Source organism: Ovis aries, chromosome 18 (assembly GCF_016772045.2).
Source record: "Ovis aries strain OAR_USU_Benz2616 breed Rambouillet chromosome 18, ARS-UI_Ramb_v3.0, whole genome shotgun sequence".
Taxonomy (NCBI): domain Eukaryota; kingdom Metazoa; phylum Chordata; class Mammalia; order Artiodactyla; family Bovidae; genus Ovis; species Ovis aries.
Genome location: NC_056071.1, coordinates 27,398,132 through 27,417,609, shown reverse-complemented (window position 1 = coordinate 27,417,609; position 19,478 = coordinate 27,398,132). Strand labels below are relative to the sequence as shown.

Genomic DNA, 19,478 nt, shown 5'->3' with positions numbered 1-19,478 from the left:
GCTTTTAATTTTAATTAGATCCCATTTGTTTATTTTTGCTTTTATTTCCAGAATTCTGGGAGGTGGATCATAGAGGATCCTGCTTTGATTTATGTCGGAGAGTGTTTTGCCTATGTTCTCCTCTAGGAGTTTTATAGTTTCTGGTCTTACATTTAAATCTTTAATCCATTTTGAGTTTATTTTTGTGTGCGGTGTTAGAAAGTGATCTAGTTTCATTCTTTTACAAGTGGTTGACCAGTTTTCCCAGCACCACTTGTTAAAGAGATTGTCTTTACTCCATTGTATATTCTTGCCTCCTTTGTCAAAGATAAGGTGTCCATATGTGTGTGGATTTATCTCTGGGCTTTCTATTTTGTTCCATTGATCTATATTTCTGTCTTTGTGCCAATACCATATTGTCTTGATGACTGTGGCTTTGTAGTGGAGCCTGAAGTCAGGCAAGTTGATTCCTCCAGTTCCATTCTTCTTTCTCAAGATTGCTTTGGATATTTGAGGTTTTTTTGTATTTCCATACAAATCTTGAAATTATTTGTATATTGTCACCCTCCCTATTTAACTTCTATGCAGAGTACATCATGCAAAATGCTGGCCTGGATGAAGCTCAAGCTGGAATCAAGATTGCCAGGAAAAATATCAATAAACTCAGATATGCAGATGACACCACCCTTACAGCAGAAAGCAAAGAGGAACTAAAGAACCTCTTGATGAAGGTGAAAATGAGAGTGAAAAAACAGGCTTAGGGTAGTATACTCATTTTCACTATATTGATTCTTCCGATCCACGAACATGGTATATTTCTCCATCTATTAGTGTCCTTTTTGATTTCTTTCATCAGTGTTTTATAGTTTTCTATATATAGGTCTTTAGTTTCTTTAGGTAGATATATTCTAGCTCTGTGAAAAATATCGCTGGTAGCTTGATAGGGATTGCATACCTCACATAATAAAAGCTATATATGACAAACCCACAGCAAACATTATCCTCAATGGTGAAAAATTGAAAGCATTTCCCCTAAAGTCAGGAACAAGACAAGGGTGCCCACTTTCACTGCTACTATTCAACATAGTTCTGGAAGTTTTGGCCACAGCAATCAGAGCAGAAAAAGAAATAAGAGGAATCCAAATTGGAAAAGAAGAAGTAAAACTCTCATTGTTTGCAGATGACATGATCCTCTGCATAGAAAACCCTAAAGACTCCACCAGAAAATTACTAGAGCTAATCAATGAATATAGTAAGGTTGCAGGATATAAAATCAACACACAGAAATCCCTTACATTCCTATACACTAATAATGAGAAAGTAGAAAAAGAAATTATGGAAACAATTCCATTCACCATTGCAATGAAAAGAATAAAATACTTAGGAATATATCTACCTAAAGAAACTAAAGACCTATATATAGAAAACTATAAAACACTGATGAAAGAAATCAAAAAGGACACTAATAGATGGAGAAATATACCATGTTCGTGGATTGGAAGAATCAATATAGTGAAAATGAGTATACTACCCTAAGCCTGTTTTTTCACTCTCATTTTCACCTTCATCAAGAGGTTCTTTAGTTCCTCTTTGCTTTCTGCTGTAAGGGTGGTGTCATCTGCATATCTGAGTTTATTGATATTTTTCCTGGCAATCTTGATTCCAGCTTGAGCTTCATCCAGGCCAACATTTTGCATGATGTACTCTGCATAGAAGTTAAATAGGGAGGGTGACAATATACAGCCCCAGGGGGTTGTACCTGCCTGTTTGTCAAATCCCCTGGGCCTGGTTCTGGGGTCAGGGTTTGGAAACTCCCTTCTCACCCCTCCCCCCACCAAGAGTCCCAGTGTTGGACCCCTGTGATTGCAGCCTGTGTGGGGCATGACCACTGAGTTCAGCTTCATTTGCCAATGCCTGATTTCAGACAAATGTGAGGGCAGCACGGGAGGCTGGCAGCTTCTGTGTCAGTGGAGGAGGACGAGGTAAGAGAGGAGAAGCTTCGCTCCCGACTCCATAGGGAGTCAGGGCTGTGGGTGATGAGGACAAGGCTGCGAAGGTGTGATGGGGCACTGGGTGGGAGAGGACCTTGCAGGTCCTGGTTACCTGGCTGTGCCTTTGGAGGCCAGCCCAGGGTAGACTGGGAGGGTGGCCATCTTCTGTACTCACAACTGGAAACTGGTTGCCAGGTCTCTCTTTTTTTATGTAACATAGATTTATTTTACATGAAATGATGTTCAGATAACTCGTTATCCTTGTGGGAAGAAACAGAAAGTAGAGCTAAGTCCCTTCTGATGCAGCTGGACCACTGGCAGGAAGGTTCCTCTTTGGGCTGAATTGCACTCTGCCTCCCTGGTGCCTGAGGCCACAGGTCTGCCCAGGCTGCAGCTTCCTTCTTGGAGCCCCTGGGCTTGCGAAAGAGGAAGGAGGAGGGTGTGCAGCAGGAAAGGCCCCTGGGAGTTGAGGGGGAGCGAGGTCTTGGAAGGAGGAAGGTGCATACGGTGGGTGTGAGGGGCCGTGGCTTTGGTGTTGCAGAGTCATAGGGAGTAAAGGTCACATCTCATTCTCAGGACCCCATCTTCAATCCTCTGATGATGTTTGTCTCCCTGTCATCCTTTCTGAAGGTGCCCGCTTCCTGTCCTCCGTGACTTGTCACTGTTGGTAATTACAGGTGTGTCATTGTCAAATTATATTATCCCACCCTCCACCCGGATTTTATATTCTGTGAGCTCAGGGACCATGTCTGTTCAGTTCACCGTGGTGCGTGTCAGGCTGGCATAATGCCCAAAACAGGAAGTGCTTCACAATGATTTTGTCGCATGGGTGAATAAATGAACACTTGGCTGGACTGTGGCTTATTGAAGGGGCTGTGTGCTGCCCTAAGGACCTGAGACTGGATTCTTTTAGCAGTGCAGCTGGAGGAGGGCAGAGAGCTGTTCTGGAACTGAGCAGAGGTCAGACTGTGAGGGCCCTTTCTTCCGTCAGCTTGGCTGCTGTAACCAGTGTACCACTCAGTGGCTTAGTGACACACATTTATTTCTCACAATTCTGGAGGCTGAGGAATCCAAGATCAAGACACCTACAGCTCCGATGTCTGGTGAGAGCCTACTTCCTGGTTCATAGATGGCTGTCTCCTTGCCGGGTCTTCACATGGCAGAAGCAGTGAGGGAGCTCTTTGAGGTCCCTTTAATAAGGACAACAGTCTTGGTTCTGAGAGTGAACACACCCCCATGACCTAAACACATTCCAAAGACCCCACCTCCTAATACCATCCCAATGGGAGGTAGGTTTCAACATAGGAGATTTGGGGGTGATGCAAGCATTCAGTCTTTGGAGGGGAAAGGACATGCTTCACATGGGGGTGGGAAGGAGATGTCACTGTGCAGAATGAGAGAGCTGAGTCTCAGCCAGTGGGTGGCCTGGGGTGGGAGGAGGTGGGGCCTACCTTGGGAACACAGACAGGAGCCTCTCTTCTGGTCCTGCAGGCTTTTCCTGGGTCTCCGTGGAGGCCCCCAACCTGCATTGCTGCTCCCTCTGTTGGAGGCTGGCTGCTGCTCTGCATTGATTACAGTTTGAAACGCTTGCTCAGTCCCATGCCACCGCACACCACAGAAATCCCGTTTCCCTCTAATGAGGTTTCAGCTGGCGTGTTGGAAAGAAGAAAGGCTTTTAATTAGATTGGTCGTAATTGAGCTCCCAAACCACAGAAGCCTTTCTCTCAGAAGATAAAGACATGGATGCAATTAAGAGAAAGAAGCCACCTGAATGGAACACTGGCTAATTTTAAGTCTATTAAAAACAATTCCTTAATAAGTTGAGGCAAGGGACATATGTCCTGAAAGAGTTTATCAGCTCTTTCAGTAGCACTGGGATCAGACTGGAACCGGAGCCCTCGTGCAGTGCGGATGCATGGCGTTGTCAGGGGCTGTTCACTCTGCACAGAGGGAGGTTAGCTCCGCAGATTTTTCTACCCAAGCCCCTGGCAGGTGTTATTTTGCAAAAGGGGGATATATTTTTCTTGTGACCAGACTGGCAACTTCTGGACACAGCCCCTGGCCTGAGGTCCCTGGGACTTGGTCCCCTGTCTTTCTCCAGGCAGCCTGATCCCTTCTACAAGATTTACCTTCCTACCCCGACTGTCATCTCTCAGAGGTGCCCAGGGCGAGCTGCTGGGGCAAGGACATTGATGTGTCCAAGAATCTCTGCCAGCTCCTTACATGTTCAACACATTTGTATTTTAATGAGAAGCAGCATTCATTTCTCACTTGCATCCCTGCCCTGTGACCACTCCCCAGCAGATGGTGTTCTTTCTGCCACTGGGTCTGTTTATGTGAATGCTACCAGGGAACCAGGCCAGGTAGTTCCTGTTGAAGGAGCTCATGGTCTCAGCCTCAGGGCATCTCAACATTAATAAGCACTTTCTTCTGGAGGGGGTGAAATTGCTAGTTTGTGGAGTCTTTTTCAGTGGGAATTGAACACGAAATACTGAACAACAGCATTCTTAGTAGAACAGCTGCAGGAAACTTGCTCATTTTTCTCCGTGCCCACCCTGGCTTTGCTAGCCGCTTTTGGGCCTTGCCAGCCATGATAAAAACAACAAAAAAAAGCTGGTTGCATCCGAGTTGGGAGGGCCTAAAGTTGGCTAGCATCTTCTTTGGGTGCCCAATGCGAGGATGAAGCCACTGTTCATACGCTGCCTCACACTCCCTGGACAGAATGCAGACTCGGCACCCTTCTGGAGCCCACACCCAGGTTGGAAATGTGGAAAGAGGGCTCTTGACCCACAGCCAGGTGTGAATGTTTCCTTCATAAAGTCACCTCACCTTTCTGACCCTTAGTTTGCTCACCTGGATAGGATTTACCTTGCCTGTGTGTGTTAAGGGTCTGGTGTGCTGCCTGGTTGATGAAGGATGGAAGAAAAGGTAGGCAGACCTCGGAAGAAATGGGGCCCACACAGCATTGTTAGCGCAGGGGCAGCAGCTGTCACAGGAGGGCTCCCTTTCCCGGGGGAGGGAAGCCTAACATATTTCAGTTTGCTTAAAACTCTATCCATTCTTGTAATAAACTTGACTTTATTTATTTATTTATTTATTTATTTTTTAGTTTTTTATTTTTTAAATTTTAAAATCTTTAATTCTTACATGCATTCCCAAACATGAACCCCCCTCCCACCTCCCTCCCCATAACATCTCTCTGGGTCATCCCCATGCACCAGCCCCAAGCATGCTGTATCCTGCGTCAGACATAGACTGGCGATTCAATTCTTACATGATAGTATACATGTTAGAATGCCATTCTCCCAAATCATCCCACCCTCTCCCTCTCCCTCTGAGTCCAAAAGTCCGTTATACCCATCTGTGTCTTTTTCACAGGATCGTCATTGCCATCTTCCTAAATTCCATATATATGTGTTAGTATACTGTATTGGCGACTGAAATTTGCACCCAGTCTCATTTTTTTTAAGTATACAAGTGATTTTAAAAAGTGTAAGTAAAAACAAGTTAAACCGTTAGCAGATATCATCTCTGGATGGTGGGGTTGCAGGGTTTTCATTTCCTTCTCTCTACTTTTCTCTCTTGTGTAAGAGCTCTGTAATTAATGTGTAAATAGAAAAGCTTCACTCCAGGGAAATGCTGGAGTATATTTGGAAGTGCTTGGTGAATTCTAATTTCTACACGCACTAGCCGTCCCAACCATCAGACTGGTGCATGAATAATGGTATCATTTCCTCTTAGGTAAACTGTATAAACCATATCTTTGACTCTTTTTATTTTTTCCCTTAAAGGATGAGAAGAACCAAGTGTTAACCACCAACATTTGGCTACAAATGGTAAGTTGCAACAGTGGTGGTCCTCGCCCATGGGGCTTCCTGCTCTTACATCCGAGATGCCTGAGCTGGAATTGCAGGCAAGGTCCCTCAGAGTATCCAGGACTGTCCTGCCGGCCTCCACATTTGCCAACAGCAAAGGAGACCACCCTACCTTTGCATGTCCTGCACTACATCCTGCAAGGCTCAGTGCACGCTCCTGCTTCATAACAGGGTGACTTGGGGACGTTTCAAAAGCAGAAACAGGCACATAAGTCGTAAGTTGCAGGTCTGCATGTGAATGTCCATAGCTTGTACCATAACTGATCCCCAGAGCTCCAGAGTGCCTGCCCAGCTCCCCCTGCCTCTAGCCGTGCATGTCTTAATATGGCGGAGCAATGCCCAAGCCAGAAGCCTTCACACTTCCTGCTCTAGTGATCTCTGCAAGAATTTCGAGATGCTGAATTTTTTCATTCATGGATTTTTTTACCTTGCTATCTAAAGTTCTAACCTAGATTAATTAACTACAAAATATGTCACTTCCATCCAATTGTAAATATAAACATTTTAAAAGAAAACTGTCAGTCTCTACTTTAAATTGAATCTATTTAAATTCCATATAATTTGACAGGCCTATTATTAAGCAAAAAACATATACAAACATGCCCTTCTTTACCTGGTGGGTATATTACATAGTCCCTTTTTCTCTCTACTCTTACCTTTCTTTTCTACACAGAATTTTATCCTTGAAAGTCTTTTTATTAATGATTCTGACTTGGTTCTCTCCAGTGTAAATATTTACATAAAAATTATTCCTTCAGAAAAATGTTAAGAATTTTTCTTCTTGATTGATTTAGGATTATAGTGATTATTGGTACATAATTCATCAAGGTAAAACTAATTATAAATTTTAATAATTATTAAACAAAAAATTGGAAATCTATATCTCTACCAAAGATGGGGCTTTGTTTTAAATTCATTAATACATTCATAGATGACTAGTTTTTATTGCTAAAATTGAGACATACAGATTTCACGATCAATTCTATAACTTTTAAAAATAGAAGTAGTAACATGTACAGTTCAGAATGAAGGGCAGTTTGTGATAGCAGCATTACTCTTCTCCTTGAACTTCTTACAGATTATATGCCCCAAATAATAGAGTTTGGTGGTCTTCCCTGAAGGATTTAAAGCAACTTGCCTCAGTGCGTGGATCCCACCTGCACACCTGTGCCCTCCAACTCCAGCTTCCTTCCTTTTGCCAAGGGCACAGGGTCTGTTCTCCCATGGAAGCCAACCCTTCCTCAGGGATGTGGTCCTGTTTCCTGGCACCTGCTGAGAGCAGGGCTTTCACAACTGCCCCTGTTGCCTCAGGCATCATAATAGCGTCTGTGTCACTGTCGGTATACAAATATACTGCCCTCTAGGGCTTCCCAGGTAGCGCTAATGGTAAAGAACTTGCCCATCAATGCAAGAGACGAAAGAGACATGGGTTTGCTCCCTGGGTCAGGAAGATCCCCTGGAGGAGGTCATGGCAACCCACTCCAGTATTCTTGCCTGGAGAGTCCCACGGACTGAGGAGCCTGTCCATAGGGCCGCACAGAGTCGGACACAACTGAAGTGACTTAGCATGCACGCATACTGCCTTCTGTCCCCATGAAGTCACCTAGTGATTCCCTGGTTTTCTTTCACCTTTACAGCAACATTCCCCTGAGCAGTGCCCTCCCACCCCAACTGTCCTCGTTCTCTCCCTTTGCATTTTCACTTAAACTCACCTTCATCTGGCTGTGTGTGCAAGCGTGCTCAATCGTGTCTGACTCTTTGCAACTTCATGGACTGTAGCCCGCCAGGCTCCTCTGTCCATAGAATTTTCGGCAAGAATACTGGAGTGGGTTGCCATTTCCTTCTTCAGGCTGTGTGTGAGCAAATCACTAACCCCACCCAGGTTACTACATATTATGAGTAATATTTTTCCCCAATTCTTTTTTATGAGAATTTTCAATTATACCAAGAAGTTGAATTTAGAGTGAGCACCCATATACTTACCTCCTGGATTCTATAATTACTTTTGCTATACTTGCTTTAGCCTGTATCTGACCTTCTATTCATCAAGTTTATTTTTAAATTCAGCTCAAAAGTAGAGGAGTGGGCAGTGGTGTCCTTTCACCCATATATTTCACAGAGATCTCAGAGTCCAGAGGTGTTTTTTTTTTTCTTTCTTTCAAGGTAAAAGTATTTGCATACAATGCAGTGCACAAATCCTAAAAGTGTATCTGACAGTGAATTGCCAGTAATGCCTTCAGACCTGCAGCCCCCATCCCTATCCCATGCAATCAAGACTGTCATATAGCTCCGGGAATTCTGGGGCATAATGCGAATGCTTTCTTCTTGACATAAAACCGTCCATTTCCCATGCCCTCTAAAGTGCAGAGCTGATGTGGACATTTTTCTCCTGGAAGGAGAGACACACTGAATTTGCTCCTGACATGTCAGATCATGTTCTTTGAGCCTCTGTTTCTTAGTCCTCAGTAAGTGATTTGTCTTCAGCAATGAATGTGATTTGGCTTTTTTTTTAAAACGAATGTTGGTTTCCAGGAAAAAACATAACTGGATTATTACTTACTGCCTTGAGTTCAGGTGCTCCATAAATAGACATCCTTGCTTTGGAGGATGTCAGCAGAGGCCTCAAAATTTCTTTCAAGCACAGCATATTTCTAATTAAGACTTGCATTTGCGGAAACATCTGCAGCTTCATTTGTTTTAAAACTCACCTTTTTATCTCATGTACCTTTTCAACTAATCTTTTCAAGCACCTGCCTTGTGGAAAAGCATTGCGAGGCCATGCGAAGGGGGCCCAGAAAAGGATGAGAACCAGTTTCTACTTGCAAACCATTTCCAATCTGGCTGTGTAATTTACACTCTAAAGATGGTTCAGATATGAAGACCAAGTACCTACCTAGAGAATTGGCAGGAGGCAGGCTGGCTGTGTAGACCGTGGAGTTGGCAGTACAGAAATCAAAGGAACAGGAGGAAAGGCAAGGACTCTATGTATGTGGTGATGGGAGCCTGAGTGTTTCTAGGTGTGAGCTCAGTAATTAATACTTCTTTCCAGGCTGGGCACCTTTGTAATGTATGTCCTTATACAACTGGGTGGCATATTTTATCTGGCACCTGTAGCTCACGGAGCAGCTGTAGTAATAGCTCCCAGCTGAATTTTAAGGAATCACAAGAATCTTGGATTTAGAACAGACCTGAACAGTTATCTAATCAAAACTTCTGCCTACTCTGTTTCCATCTGGAAAGCCTTGGTATTCCTAGTGTGGCCTCAGCATGGACCTGGGGAACTCAGACGTCACCTGCACAGGCCTTGGAAGCTGCCCCAGAGCCATTGATAAGATAACCAGATTGATTCCTGCTCTTTGTGTTTCCCAAACTGGTGACTAGCCTGGCCTGCCCAGCCTGGGTAATAGGGACAGAGGAGAAGTGAGGCTCCATGCTGGAGAGGGCCAAGGCCAGAGTCCCCAGGGAGGGAGGGCAGCAGCCTGGACAGGAAGGGACAGAGGGCCCAGGAGATTGCTCTCAGCAGTTGGTTTTACTCTCCCTTATTTCATGTTGCTGAATTCCTGTTCTGAAAAACTGAGTCCACGTAATCTTTTCTCTAGATATTTAAACTCTGAGGTCAACATCCTACAAATGATGGGTTTTCTATACCTTCAAAGAGAAGAGGCAGAAAAAATTCTCTTTGACGTATAGTTTGTTGATTGTGTTTTCCTTTCTCTGACCTGCCCTTGATTTGTAGGAATTTACAGTTTTTAGAGAACCTGAAGGAAGAGAAAGTGTTTGATCTCTCTGTTTACTTCTTTATATTCCTAGGAGGAAGCAGCTAGTGTATTTTTTCTGCATATTAGTTTTATCATTTGGGGAGTCCTGTCAGACATAATCTGATTTGATCTATGAGAAGAACTGACAGAAGCCATTTCAGTTTCTAAAGAGATGTTTGAGCCATTTGGAGACTTAAAAAAAAGAACTTGCTTTAAAAACAAAAACAACTATCTTCTTTAATTGTGAATTTTTGACATTTTGATCATTCTTCTGGTTTCAGATTTCCCATCCTTCTGCTTATTTTCCACCTCCTAATGCTAATTATGGAATTAATAGCATCATAGAATATTAGATTCTAAACCATATTTATTTCTGAAATGCTTATTACCTTCTTCATTTCTGCATTCTTTATCAAAATAGAAATGCTGCATATGTTGCTTATAGATGAGAGGTCAGTGGCTTGCTTAGGGCCGTAAGAGCAACCCACCATTAAGCAAAACCTATGTCCACTGAGAAAAGAAAGTTTTGGGACAGAAGAAAAGAAGGAGACCCACTCTCTTCCTCTGAGATCAGAACAGTTGACGGAAGAATGTTCAGAGCATGTGTGTGTGAGATGTTTCCTGACACCAACAGCTTGGTTCTATTCTGAGTTAGCGTTTGATCCTTCAGGTAAGGGCTCATTCCCATAGACTGCCCCCATTTGAGATACCAACTACAGACGGGGGCCGAGTGATCCACACTTCTGTCCAGCTGAGTTCACATTCAGACACTCCCATTCCCTGCCTCACAGTCAGTACTTTCTTTGAACAGCTCCTGGAACTCAAGAGAAACCTTTATCTTTGTTTAAAATTTATTATTGTGTATAATCTGATATATAATATCATATAATATAATATGAAAGATGGGCTTCCCTGTTTTCTCTGGGAGGGTTGGCACTTCTAGGTTCATGCCTGTTTCCAGGTGCCTGCGTGTGGGAGCCGTGCGAGCTCCTGTCTATACACAGATTTTGCTCAGCACCTCTGGCCTCAAGGCTCTGTGATCCGTGGGCAATGAGTAGTTTGGAGGATAGAACCCTACCCCCTGCTTGTTTATGGGCCCTTTTCCACATCCACTCTTATGAAATCGTCATGAAAACCCAGGACAATGCTGCACTGAGGTTCCTGCTCCAACTCCTGACACTGAGCTGGCCTTTGCTCTCTCCACCTTTGGCTGAAGCTCAGTTGTTACAGCTCTCATGTCCTCTGGGATATTGTGAAAGGGAAGATCCCTTTTCCTCTCAGAGTCATCATTTATCACTCATTTATCACACGCCTCCCAAGGCCATGTGACTGACTGACTTCGACACTTGATCTCATTGCATCCTTATAGTGCCTGATGAGGTGCTGCATACGAGCAAAATGCAGCTCAGAGAGGATGGTTTACCTGCTAGAGCTGACACAGCTCTTCTCTGCTGGAGCCTTAGGTACAAACCAACCTCTGTTTGATCCTAAAGCTCCCAGTGGCCTTCTGTTTCTGTTGAGAGGATGATAGAGACCAAACTTGGCTTTAGACTAAGGGAGACCCCTAGAAGAGCAGCCCACCTGGTTGGGGGTGAAGAATTTGCCTGTGCAGACAGATTAGTGGGAAAGAACCAACCACAGTAGAGCCTGGGTGTCACCCAGCTTGAAGTCAAATAAGTTCTGAGTCCCCAGTGACCAACCAAAAAGTTTTCACTTCTCCAGGCCCCAGTTTTCTCTTGTAAATAAGAATAGTCATGCTGGCATCCCAGTGTTCTGGTGAGCATGGTACACATAGCAGACACTGAGCAAGCAGGCTGGCTGAGATACACGTCCCGGGGCACATGCGGCTAAGTAGGAGCATGGGTAGCGGAGATGGGAGGGGTGAGGAATTGCCAGGGAGGCTCCCTGCAGCTCAGGCCTGGTACCCTTAATAGAGGGTTTAATAGAGGTTTGTGTTTGACCAACAAAGCGCTCCCTCTTCGCTGCTTCTCCTCTTGCTGTGGCCATCCTATCAGTAGGCAGAGTAGATGGGCATCTATCTGCCACACCTACTTCCTGGGCAGTTCTGGGAGTCCTGGGGCCCTGAGCAGGGTAGTGCGGAAGATGAATACCAGACTCTGCTAATCAGCTGCCGACCCAGAGGAGCATTCGGATATGAGAACATGGTCAGGAAAGCACAGGTGTTGGGCATAGAAGGGCTTATGCCCAGAATATGGGAGAGAAAAGAAGGGAGCACTGAGCAAAGGGGGCAGAGCTGGAGCCGCTGGAGCAAACAGTGTGGCCTTCCTGTAAAATCACTTGAACGAGATTGGCTCTTTCTGGGTGCTGTGCTGTGCTGTCCTGTCCGCCCCCAGCCACACACTTCTAATTTAGAAACATCGGCCAGGTGGGTCACCATCGTACATGCCCCCAGTGATACTGAACATGTTGTTTAGTTCGTGTCTTACTCTTCTGCAGCCCCATGGACTATAGCCTGCCAGGCTCCTATGTCCATGAGATCTCCCCAGGCAAGGGTCACCATTTCCTTCTCTAGGGGATCTTCCCAATCCAGGGGTCAAACCCACATCTCCTGCATTGAAGGTGGATTCGTTACCACTGAGTTACCAGGGATACTTCAACAATTTAAGTATTAATATATCCTCCTTTTCATGGTCTATGACTCTGAAATGCTGATCAGTTAGTTCAGTTCAGTTGCTCACGCTTGTCTGACTCTTTGCAACCCCATGGACTGCAGCACACCAGACTTTCCTGTTCATCACTAACTCCCAGAGCTTGCTCAAACTCATGTCCATCGAGTTGGTGATGTCATTCAACCAGCTCATGTCCCCTTCTCCTCCTGCCTTCAATCTTCCTCAGCATCAGGGTCTTTTTCAATCAGTCAGTTCTTTGCACGCGGTGGCCGAAGTATTGAAAGTAGAGAAATGCTGACACTTACCTGCATATTCCGTCTTCTCTGACAAACTGGGATGCTTGTCTGCCCTTTCCAGAGGATGGTGGCATCTCTGGGGCATGCCCTTTGACTGCTATTGCCAGTTTCAGTAGCTCTAGACCCACAACCCCTTGGCGGCAGTTCTCAAATCTCGGCAGCTCTGAACATGACAGGGTTTTTGTTTGTTTGTTTTTGTTTTTATGACTTTACATCAAACTGATCAGGTCTAAAATCAAACAAATTGATATGCAATCGAGGCATTTACTTTCAGGATAAATATGCATGTTATGCTGCAGAAATAATGATTAATTATGAGGAATTGCCCCTGGGCCAGCTTGGGGTGTTGCATCACATACTTTTTTAAATGTGAGAAAGTTTGCACTCAGAGCAGGTAGCCCTAGGGGGACTGAATACAGGATGGAGGCCTTTATGGCATCTGCTCTGATAATGCACACTTGTAGGCGCTGGTAAGTCCAAACCTGGCAGCCTTGCAGTCCTGGCTGGGTGCTGCTGGTTGCCCAGCAGTGCAGGTGGGGTCCTACCTGAGCAGTCTTTACAAAGCCAGTGGACCTCAGGTAGCTCTGGGGTGCCTGGTCCAGGGACAGAGAACTCCAGCAATGGACCTTCCTCTTACAAAGATCCCTCAAGAACCAATTTCAGGTTTAGCCCCAGAAAGACACACTCATGTTCATGTGCTTATAAATATTTCCTGAGTCTTACTCTGTACCCTGTGTCCTGATTCATTGTTTTAGTACCAATGCCCATGTTTGCATTTTTGAGTTGTGGTGTCAGAAGCAGTATTCCTACCTGAAAATAATAATTCAAATCCAAATATAGGCCCTTAGACATTTCTAAGAGGTACCCCTGCAGCTGCATGAAGTTGTTTTATGGAAATAAATCTTCGACATTTTTCCAATCTAGTTCTTATTCTAACTGAAATAATGAATTTATTTGTCCAAAGTGTCCCAAAACTTTGAAAGCGAAACAGTGTTCATTTGGCTAGGAAAAAAAATCCATCTGCTACAGGAGAGAAGGGCTTGGGGGCATGCAGTGGACTGGAATTAACTTTAATGCTACCCTCTGACTATGGTCATGGTGACAGCAGGATCTTAAATGTGATTTTTACGCTATTCATGGTCATTTAGTAAGGGATTATTTAATTCCCAGTTTCCATATATTTTACAGATAGCAACTCAATTATGTAAATGAGTGTCTGGAACTCTTTTTGGTTTTGAACTTATCTAATAATCTCTCATAAGATATATTAGCAGGCAAGAAAGCAAAGTGCTGCTAATGCTGCCGTCTGTGTTTGTCAGACTTGGACAGATCACTATTTACAGTGGAATGCATCCGAGTATCCAGGCGTGAAGACTGTTCGTTTCCCAGACGGCCAGATCTGGAAGCCAGACATTCTCCTCTACAACAGGTAAGCTCAGTGGACAAAAGGGAAAGAAATGAGTTTATTCTTGGATGTGTTTTAACAGTCAAGCATATTTGAGTACTTTATAGAAATTCTGGGTACTTTATCTATAATTTGGGATTATGGATTCCCATGAGGCTTTGTGGGAAGCAGCTCTGTCCTGTGTCTGGCATTCTCTGTCCCAGCACGCAGGCCTGCAGCATCCGACACGCTGCCCTCAATGGTTGTGTCCACAGGACTGTGCATTACAGATTTGTAGGTACTTGTGTGCATATTGGCACTGAGACATTTTTGCATGTAGTCATAAGTTTGCCTCTGAATGACAGCAGTTACAGTCACAGCAAGAGAAATTGCAGGTCAACAGGATACATGGCTGGAGTCCACTGTCTGGACTCAGGTCCTCATTTAATGCTCTGCCGTTGTGCACTGAGGGCACTGCGGGGCGGCTGAGCACAGGAGACTCATCTCTAGCCGCACTCGGAAGCCTGTACCTGATGGGAGAAGGGCAGTCGTCATCTCCTAATAGTCCGTCTCCTGAGGTCAGGAAGGGAAGGGTTTGTCAGTCAGCCAAGGCCATCTGATTTGTGGAGTGGAAGTCCAGAAGGTGGGTTTCTATCCAAGCAGATTAAATTTCTTGAAGCACCAAAATTTCTTGCTAAACTACATAGTAAACTAAGGGAACTCAGAGCCTCTCTTTCCAATAAGAGACGTGATAACTGGCTTCATACTCATGAAAGCTATTTCCTAGTGACGGCTGCTGTCTCTGGTCCCACTTGGAAAAGAGGAATCCCAGCATCTGTGTGACTCAGGGAAACAGTGCTGCCGTCAGCTGCTCCCTGTGGGCACAGTCATCCCTCAGGACCAGCTGATGGGTTTGTCCTTCAAGGACTGCTTCCAGAAGGCTGAGTGATTTTATGTCTCATACCCACTTCGAATTCTCTTTCTTTCTTCCTGGTATCACATTTCACTTGAATCCTTGGGCCTGTCTCTAGAAGATTACCTTTGCTGATTTGCCACCACCCTCCAGTACCTTCACTGAGTTCCAGCAGCCGAGTTTTGTGCGGTGTCTCAGGTCAGCGAAAGCAGTCCCCTGTTGAGTAGAAGCGCATGAGTCCCCATGCCTGCCCCTTGGCCCCTCTGTTTCCTAGGGGCTATATTAGTTGCCCAGAGCTGCCAGAAAAAAATAACCACTAACTGGGTGACTTAAACAACAGAAATTTATTTTCTCTTGGAGGCTGGAGGCCCCAGGGGTCTCAGGTCCGCAGATTGGTTTCTCCCGGGGCCTCTCTCCGTGGCTTGTGGATGGCCATCTTCTCCCGTGTCCTTACATGCTCTCCCTGTGTGTGCGTGTCTGAGTCCTCATCTTTGCTTGTGAAAACATTAGTCACGCTGAATTAGGGTTCACTCTGATGACTTCATTTTACCTTAGGTTTACCTCATTAGAGATTCGGTTCAATGCATGATACTGGATGCTTGGGGCTGGTGCACTGAGACAACCCAGAGAGATGGTACAGGGAGGCAGGAGAGAGGGGGGTTCAGGATGGGGAACACGTGTATACCTGTGGCGGATTCATGTTGATGTATGGCCAAACCAATACAATATTGTAAAGTAATTAACCTCCAATTAAATAAGTTTATATTAAAAAAAAGATTCGGCTTCCAACTGCAGTTTCACTTGGAGATACTTGAGTGTGTGAATTAGTTAGGGGTTCAGCCTATGACTTTCACGGGGAGACAGTTCAGTCTATAACAGCAATATTGCTGTTGACTGCTTAAGAACAAGGGTTTGGATGGACTAAGTGGGTGTAAATCTTCGCCATAATATTTACTATGTCTGTAAGTCTCAGATGCCTCCTTTGCCCAATAGGGTAAGTAAGTGCCAACCTCACAGTCTGGAAGAATGAACTGCAGATACACATAGCATGCTTGGTGTGGTACTCAGTAAAGAGTGAACAGTCTGTAAAGGTAGTTGTGTGCTCAAAGGCATGGGGATGAGAATCTCAGCTTTAAGTAAGATGGTTTGACATTTTAAAAAGAAATGCCAATAATGTTTTTCACTGTTCCCAACACAGTTTTTTCATCTGAAATTAAAAATAAATATGGTAGAATTTTTAACACTGAGGTTTTAAGTGATGGTTCTTATGACTTACTTTTAAGATCTTAAACCTCAGTATATGTTTGGCGTTTCTGACATTCTAACTAATGAAGAGTTTCCAAGAATTCTATACATACTTGAATTTCAAGGAACAAAGATGCAGCCGTCGCTTTCTGACAGATGCCACCAGGGACCAGGCCCCAGGAATAATCCATCCCCTTCTTCCTCTTGTGTTTCCCCTGGAGCTCCATATAACCGTCTCCCCTCTCCTTTCCATGTGCCTGTTGACTGCCTGCACCAGCCTGTAGCACAGTGTCTGTAGACACTACCTCCTCTCCTGCATTAATTTTCTTCTGAGAAGTGACATGTGGGGCTTTTTACCTAAAGTAACTGTTGACTGCATGGCTGGCATGTCCACATTAGCACAGTGTGGGGTAGGAAGGTTAAAAAGTTACCAAAGCCAGCTGTAGACACAGCACCAGTTATCTTTCACTGCTAAAGTGACCCTGAATTTAATGGCTTAAGAAAAAGAAACACTATGCCTTTTATTTCTCACCATGGGAGCTGGCCCGGCCCATGTGGCTGCTTGTCTGTTCTATGAGATGTTGGCAGCAGGCAGTGGCTGGGGCTCAGATGAGCTTGTGTGTGGGGGTACACCCCCGGAGCTGGTGGTGGTGGTGATGGTGCTGTGGGTGGAGCCCAATCTGGGCTGTACCTGCACCACCTCAAGTGCCTCTTCCCCTCCTGAGCCTTTTCCACGTGGCCTGGTGAGTTCCGGAGAGGCATGAAGTGGGGGCTGCCTGGCCCTTAGGGACCCAGAGTAGGAATTCAGACCAGCCCTTCACCTGGTCCTGTCGGGCAAAGTAGGGAGGGGCCCAGAGAAGGGAGGAGAAATCAGTCCCCTTCTCCAGGGCACCGGGGAGGGAGGCAGGGAGGTCAGAGTGAAGACTGGGGGGAGTGGAAGGACCAAAGCAGGCATGCGTAATAATGAAGGAGCGCTCAGTTCAGGGCGCCTGTGGGGCCAGGCGGACAGGGAGATGCAGGGTGACCCTGTTATCCCTGCCTCCGGGGGCTCCCTCTGCTGCCACTCCTCCTGCCCCAGGTATGTGTGGGCACCACCACCCCAAACTCCGCTGCCTCCTCTTCCACCTACTGTTGGTCAGCTCAGGGATGTTCCCTGACTCCCATCATTTATCCTTGCCCCCCTTAGTGTGGGGCCCTCATCTTCTCTCACCCCCAGACCTCAACTGAACTCCCCTCTGACTCCAGACGCCTCTCTCTGTCACATGCTCTCCTAGAAAGAGGTTCCTGTGCCCCACCGCCTGCAGGTGCTGCCCCCTCCCTCTTCATGGGCTCCTGGAAAGCACCTCACAACTATGTGTGTACAGACAAGATGGAAGGAGGGTGGGGTACAGGCAAGAGGCGGAGGAGCCAAAGGGACGACCTGTGTGGTGCTGGTGCTGCTAACGCCAGCAAAGGAAGAAAGAGGAGGAGGAAAGTCACATTGGCAGCCTGGAAGATACGAGCCTAGGTATCTGAGTCTAGAAATGAACACGGGAAGTAGCAAAAACAGGCCTGAGTTTAGTGAGGTCCTGACTTTCTGATACTCTGTTACGGGAGATTTTGAGAGATGTTGAGTTTAGTACTTTGCACCAGCCAAAGATTCTCAAACTGATGTATTTCCTCAGTGAGCCCATGCGGTGTTTCATGACATACATGTGGCGAGGGTGGGGCCACTTCCTGGAGGAGGGGACGTGCCGCCTTTCTGTGTGAGCCATGGTTTGGAGGGGAGCATTGATTCACGTCTGGGGAAACATCACCAACATGTATGTAACAGTTCTCCTATTCCAGCTCAATTTTGTAGTCCAGGTGTGAGTCCCATGTGGTTTTTGAGATAGAATCCATTTTCTGTGCTTCGAAGAGGTTGGGTCTCTGCATCATTTCTGGGAGGGGCTGCTTTATTCTCCTGAGGGGTGGTGAACAAGTTTATTGCCCACCAGCTGGCTGGGTGGCTCTGAGGTGAGGACAGGGGCTAATAGCAGCATCCCTGCTAGATGACGAACCCAGTGATTTCTTGTCTGCTTCATTCTGCTTTAGTTTAAGCCTGCAGTTCAAGGATTTGTCTGAACACAACCTTACTCAAAGTGAGTAGCGATTCTGGATGGCTTGTTACCATTTTCCTCCCTCCTTTTTGGCTTTCAATCTTCTGTATGATTACATTTATTGATGTTCTAGAATAGGGGATACAAATCAATAAAATGGTTACCTCTGGGAGGGACAGAAGAAAGAGGGATGAGGGAACTTTCTGAGATAATGGAGTATCTGTATCTTGACTTTATGGTGGTTATAGTTACATGAATATAATCTGCATCAAAATTCAGTGAAAGCCACACACCAAAAATCTGTGCTTGCTGCTTGCAAATTGTATATCAGTTGAAAAGTGTAATAGGTTAAATGGCAGATGGTTCACAGTGAACTGAAAGACACAATAAGCTGTCGATACAGAGCATAGCAGATAAATGCACAAAGATGAAAAATAAGAGAAATGCTGTGACTTGCAGAATAGACTGAGATGTTCTTAAAGTGTTAACTGAAGTCTAAGATATAAATAATAGAGAAAATGAGGGAATAGCAATGTTTAAAGAAATAATGGCTGGGAATTTTCCAGAAATTATAAAAAATACCAGTCATCAGGTAAAGGAATCCCAACCGATCCTAATTGGGACAAATGGTATTTACTGTAGTTCCTGTCTTTGGAGGACAAATCACTCCAAAATTTAAAATAAGAATTGCTATAACCTCTCCCAGTTGCTGTGCCTCAAGGATTTGGGGAGGGGTCCAGTAGGTGGTCTGGCTCCAGGTCTCATGAAGTTTCAGCCCAATATTGGCTGAGGTTGCAGTCAACAGGGAGCCTGACTAGGGTGTCCAACCAGGTGACACACCCAGATGGCTGGCAAGTTGATGTTGGCCCTTAGGAGCCTTAATTCTTATACACATGGGCCTTTCTATGAGCTGAATGTCCTCATGGTGTGGTGAATGGCTTCCCTCAGATTGAGTCATGACCTAGGAAAAGCTACAGTGCCTTTTGGGTAGAATGAAAGGCCTAACTGGTATCAGCATCGCTTTGCAGAGAAAAGTCTGAACCCCAGCAACATCTTAGCCACCCCTGCATTGTGCAACCCTGGGTAGCTACCTTAGTCTCTCTGGACTTCTCAGTTCTTGAACTGTTTCATCAGAAAATCCTGTGACAGTAATGGAATCTTCATTGATGAATGTAATTTTCTGATGTTTTTGTTGACTCTGTATTTTTAGGACTGTATGGGGTGTCAACCATTTTCTTTTTATAGGCTGTGCAAAACCACATTCACACGTCTGCAGGCTCCTGCCTGGCTCTGAGGCTGCAGGCCTCTGGCCCCAGCCCTTTCTGTCAC

At 45.3% G+C, this 19,478-nt stretch overlaps 1 protein-coding gene across 1 annotated transcript in view; it reads left to right on the top strand.

The window, feature by feature from the left end:
* The window catches only part of CHRNA7 (cholinergic receptor nicotinic alpha 7 subunit), a 160,891-nt gene that overhangs the window by 63,766 nt on the left and 77,647 nt on the right, over positions 1-19,478 (top strand). Inside the window, exons 3-4 of the mRNA XM_042235173.1 lie at positions 5,762-5,806; positions 13,849-13,958. Of these exons, the coding sequence (XP_042091107.1) occupies positions 5,762-5,806; positions 13,849-13,958 (155 nt within the window). The remainder of the gene's footprint in view (positions 1-5,761; positions 5,807-13,848; positions 13,959-19,478) is intronic.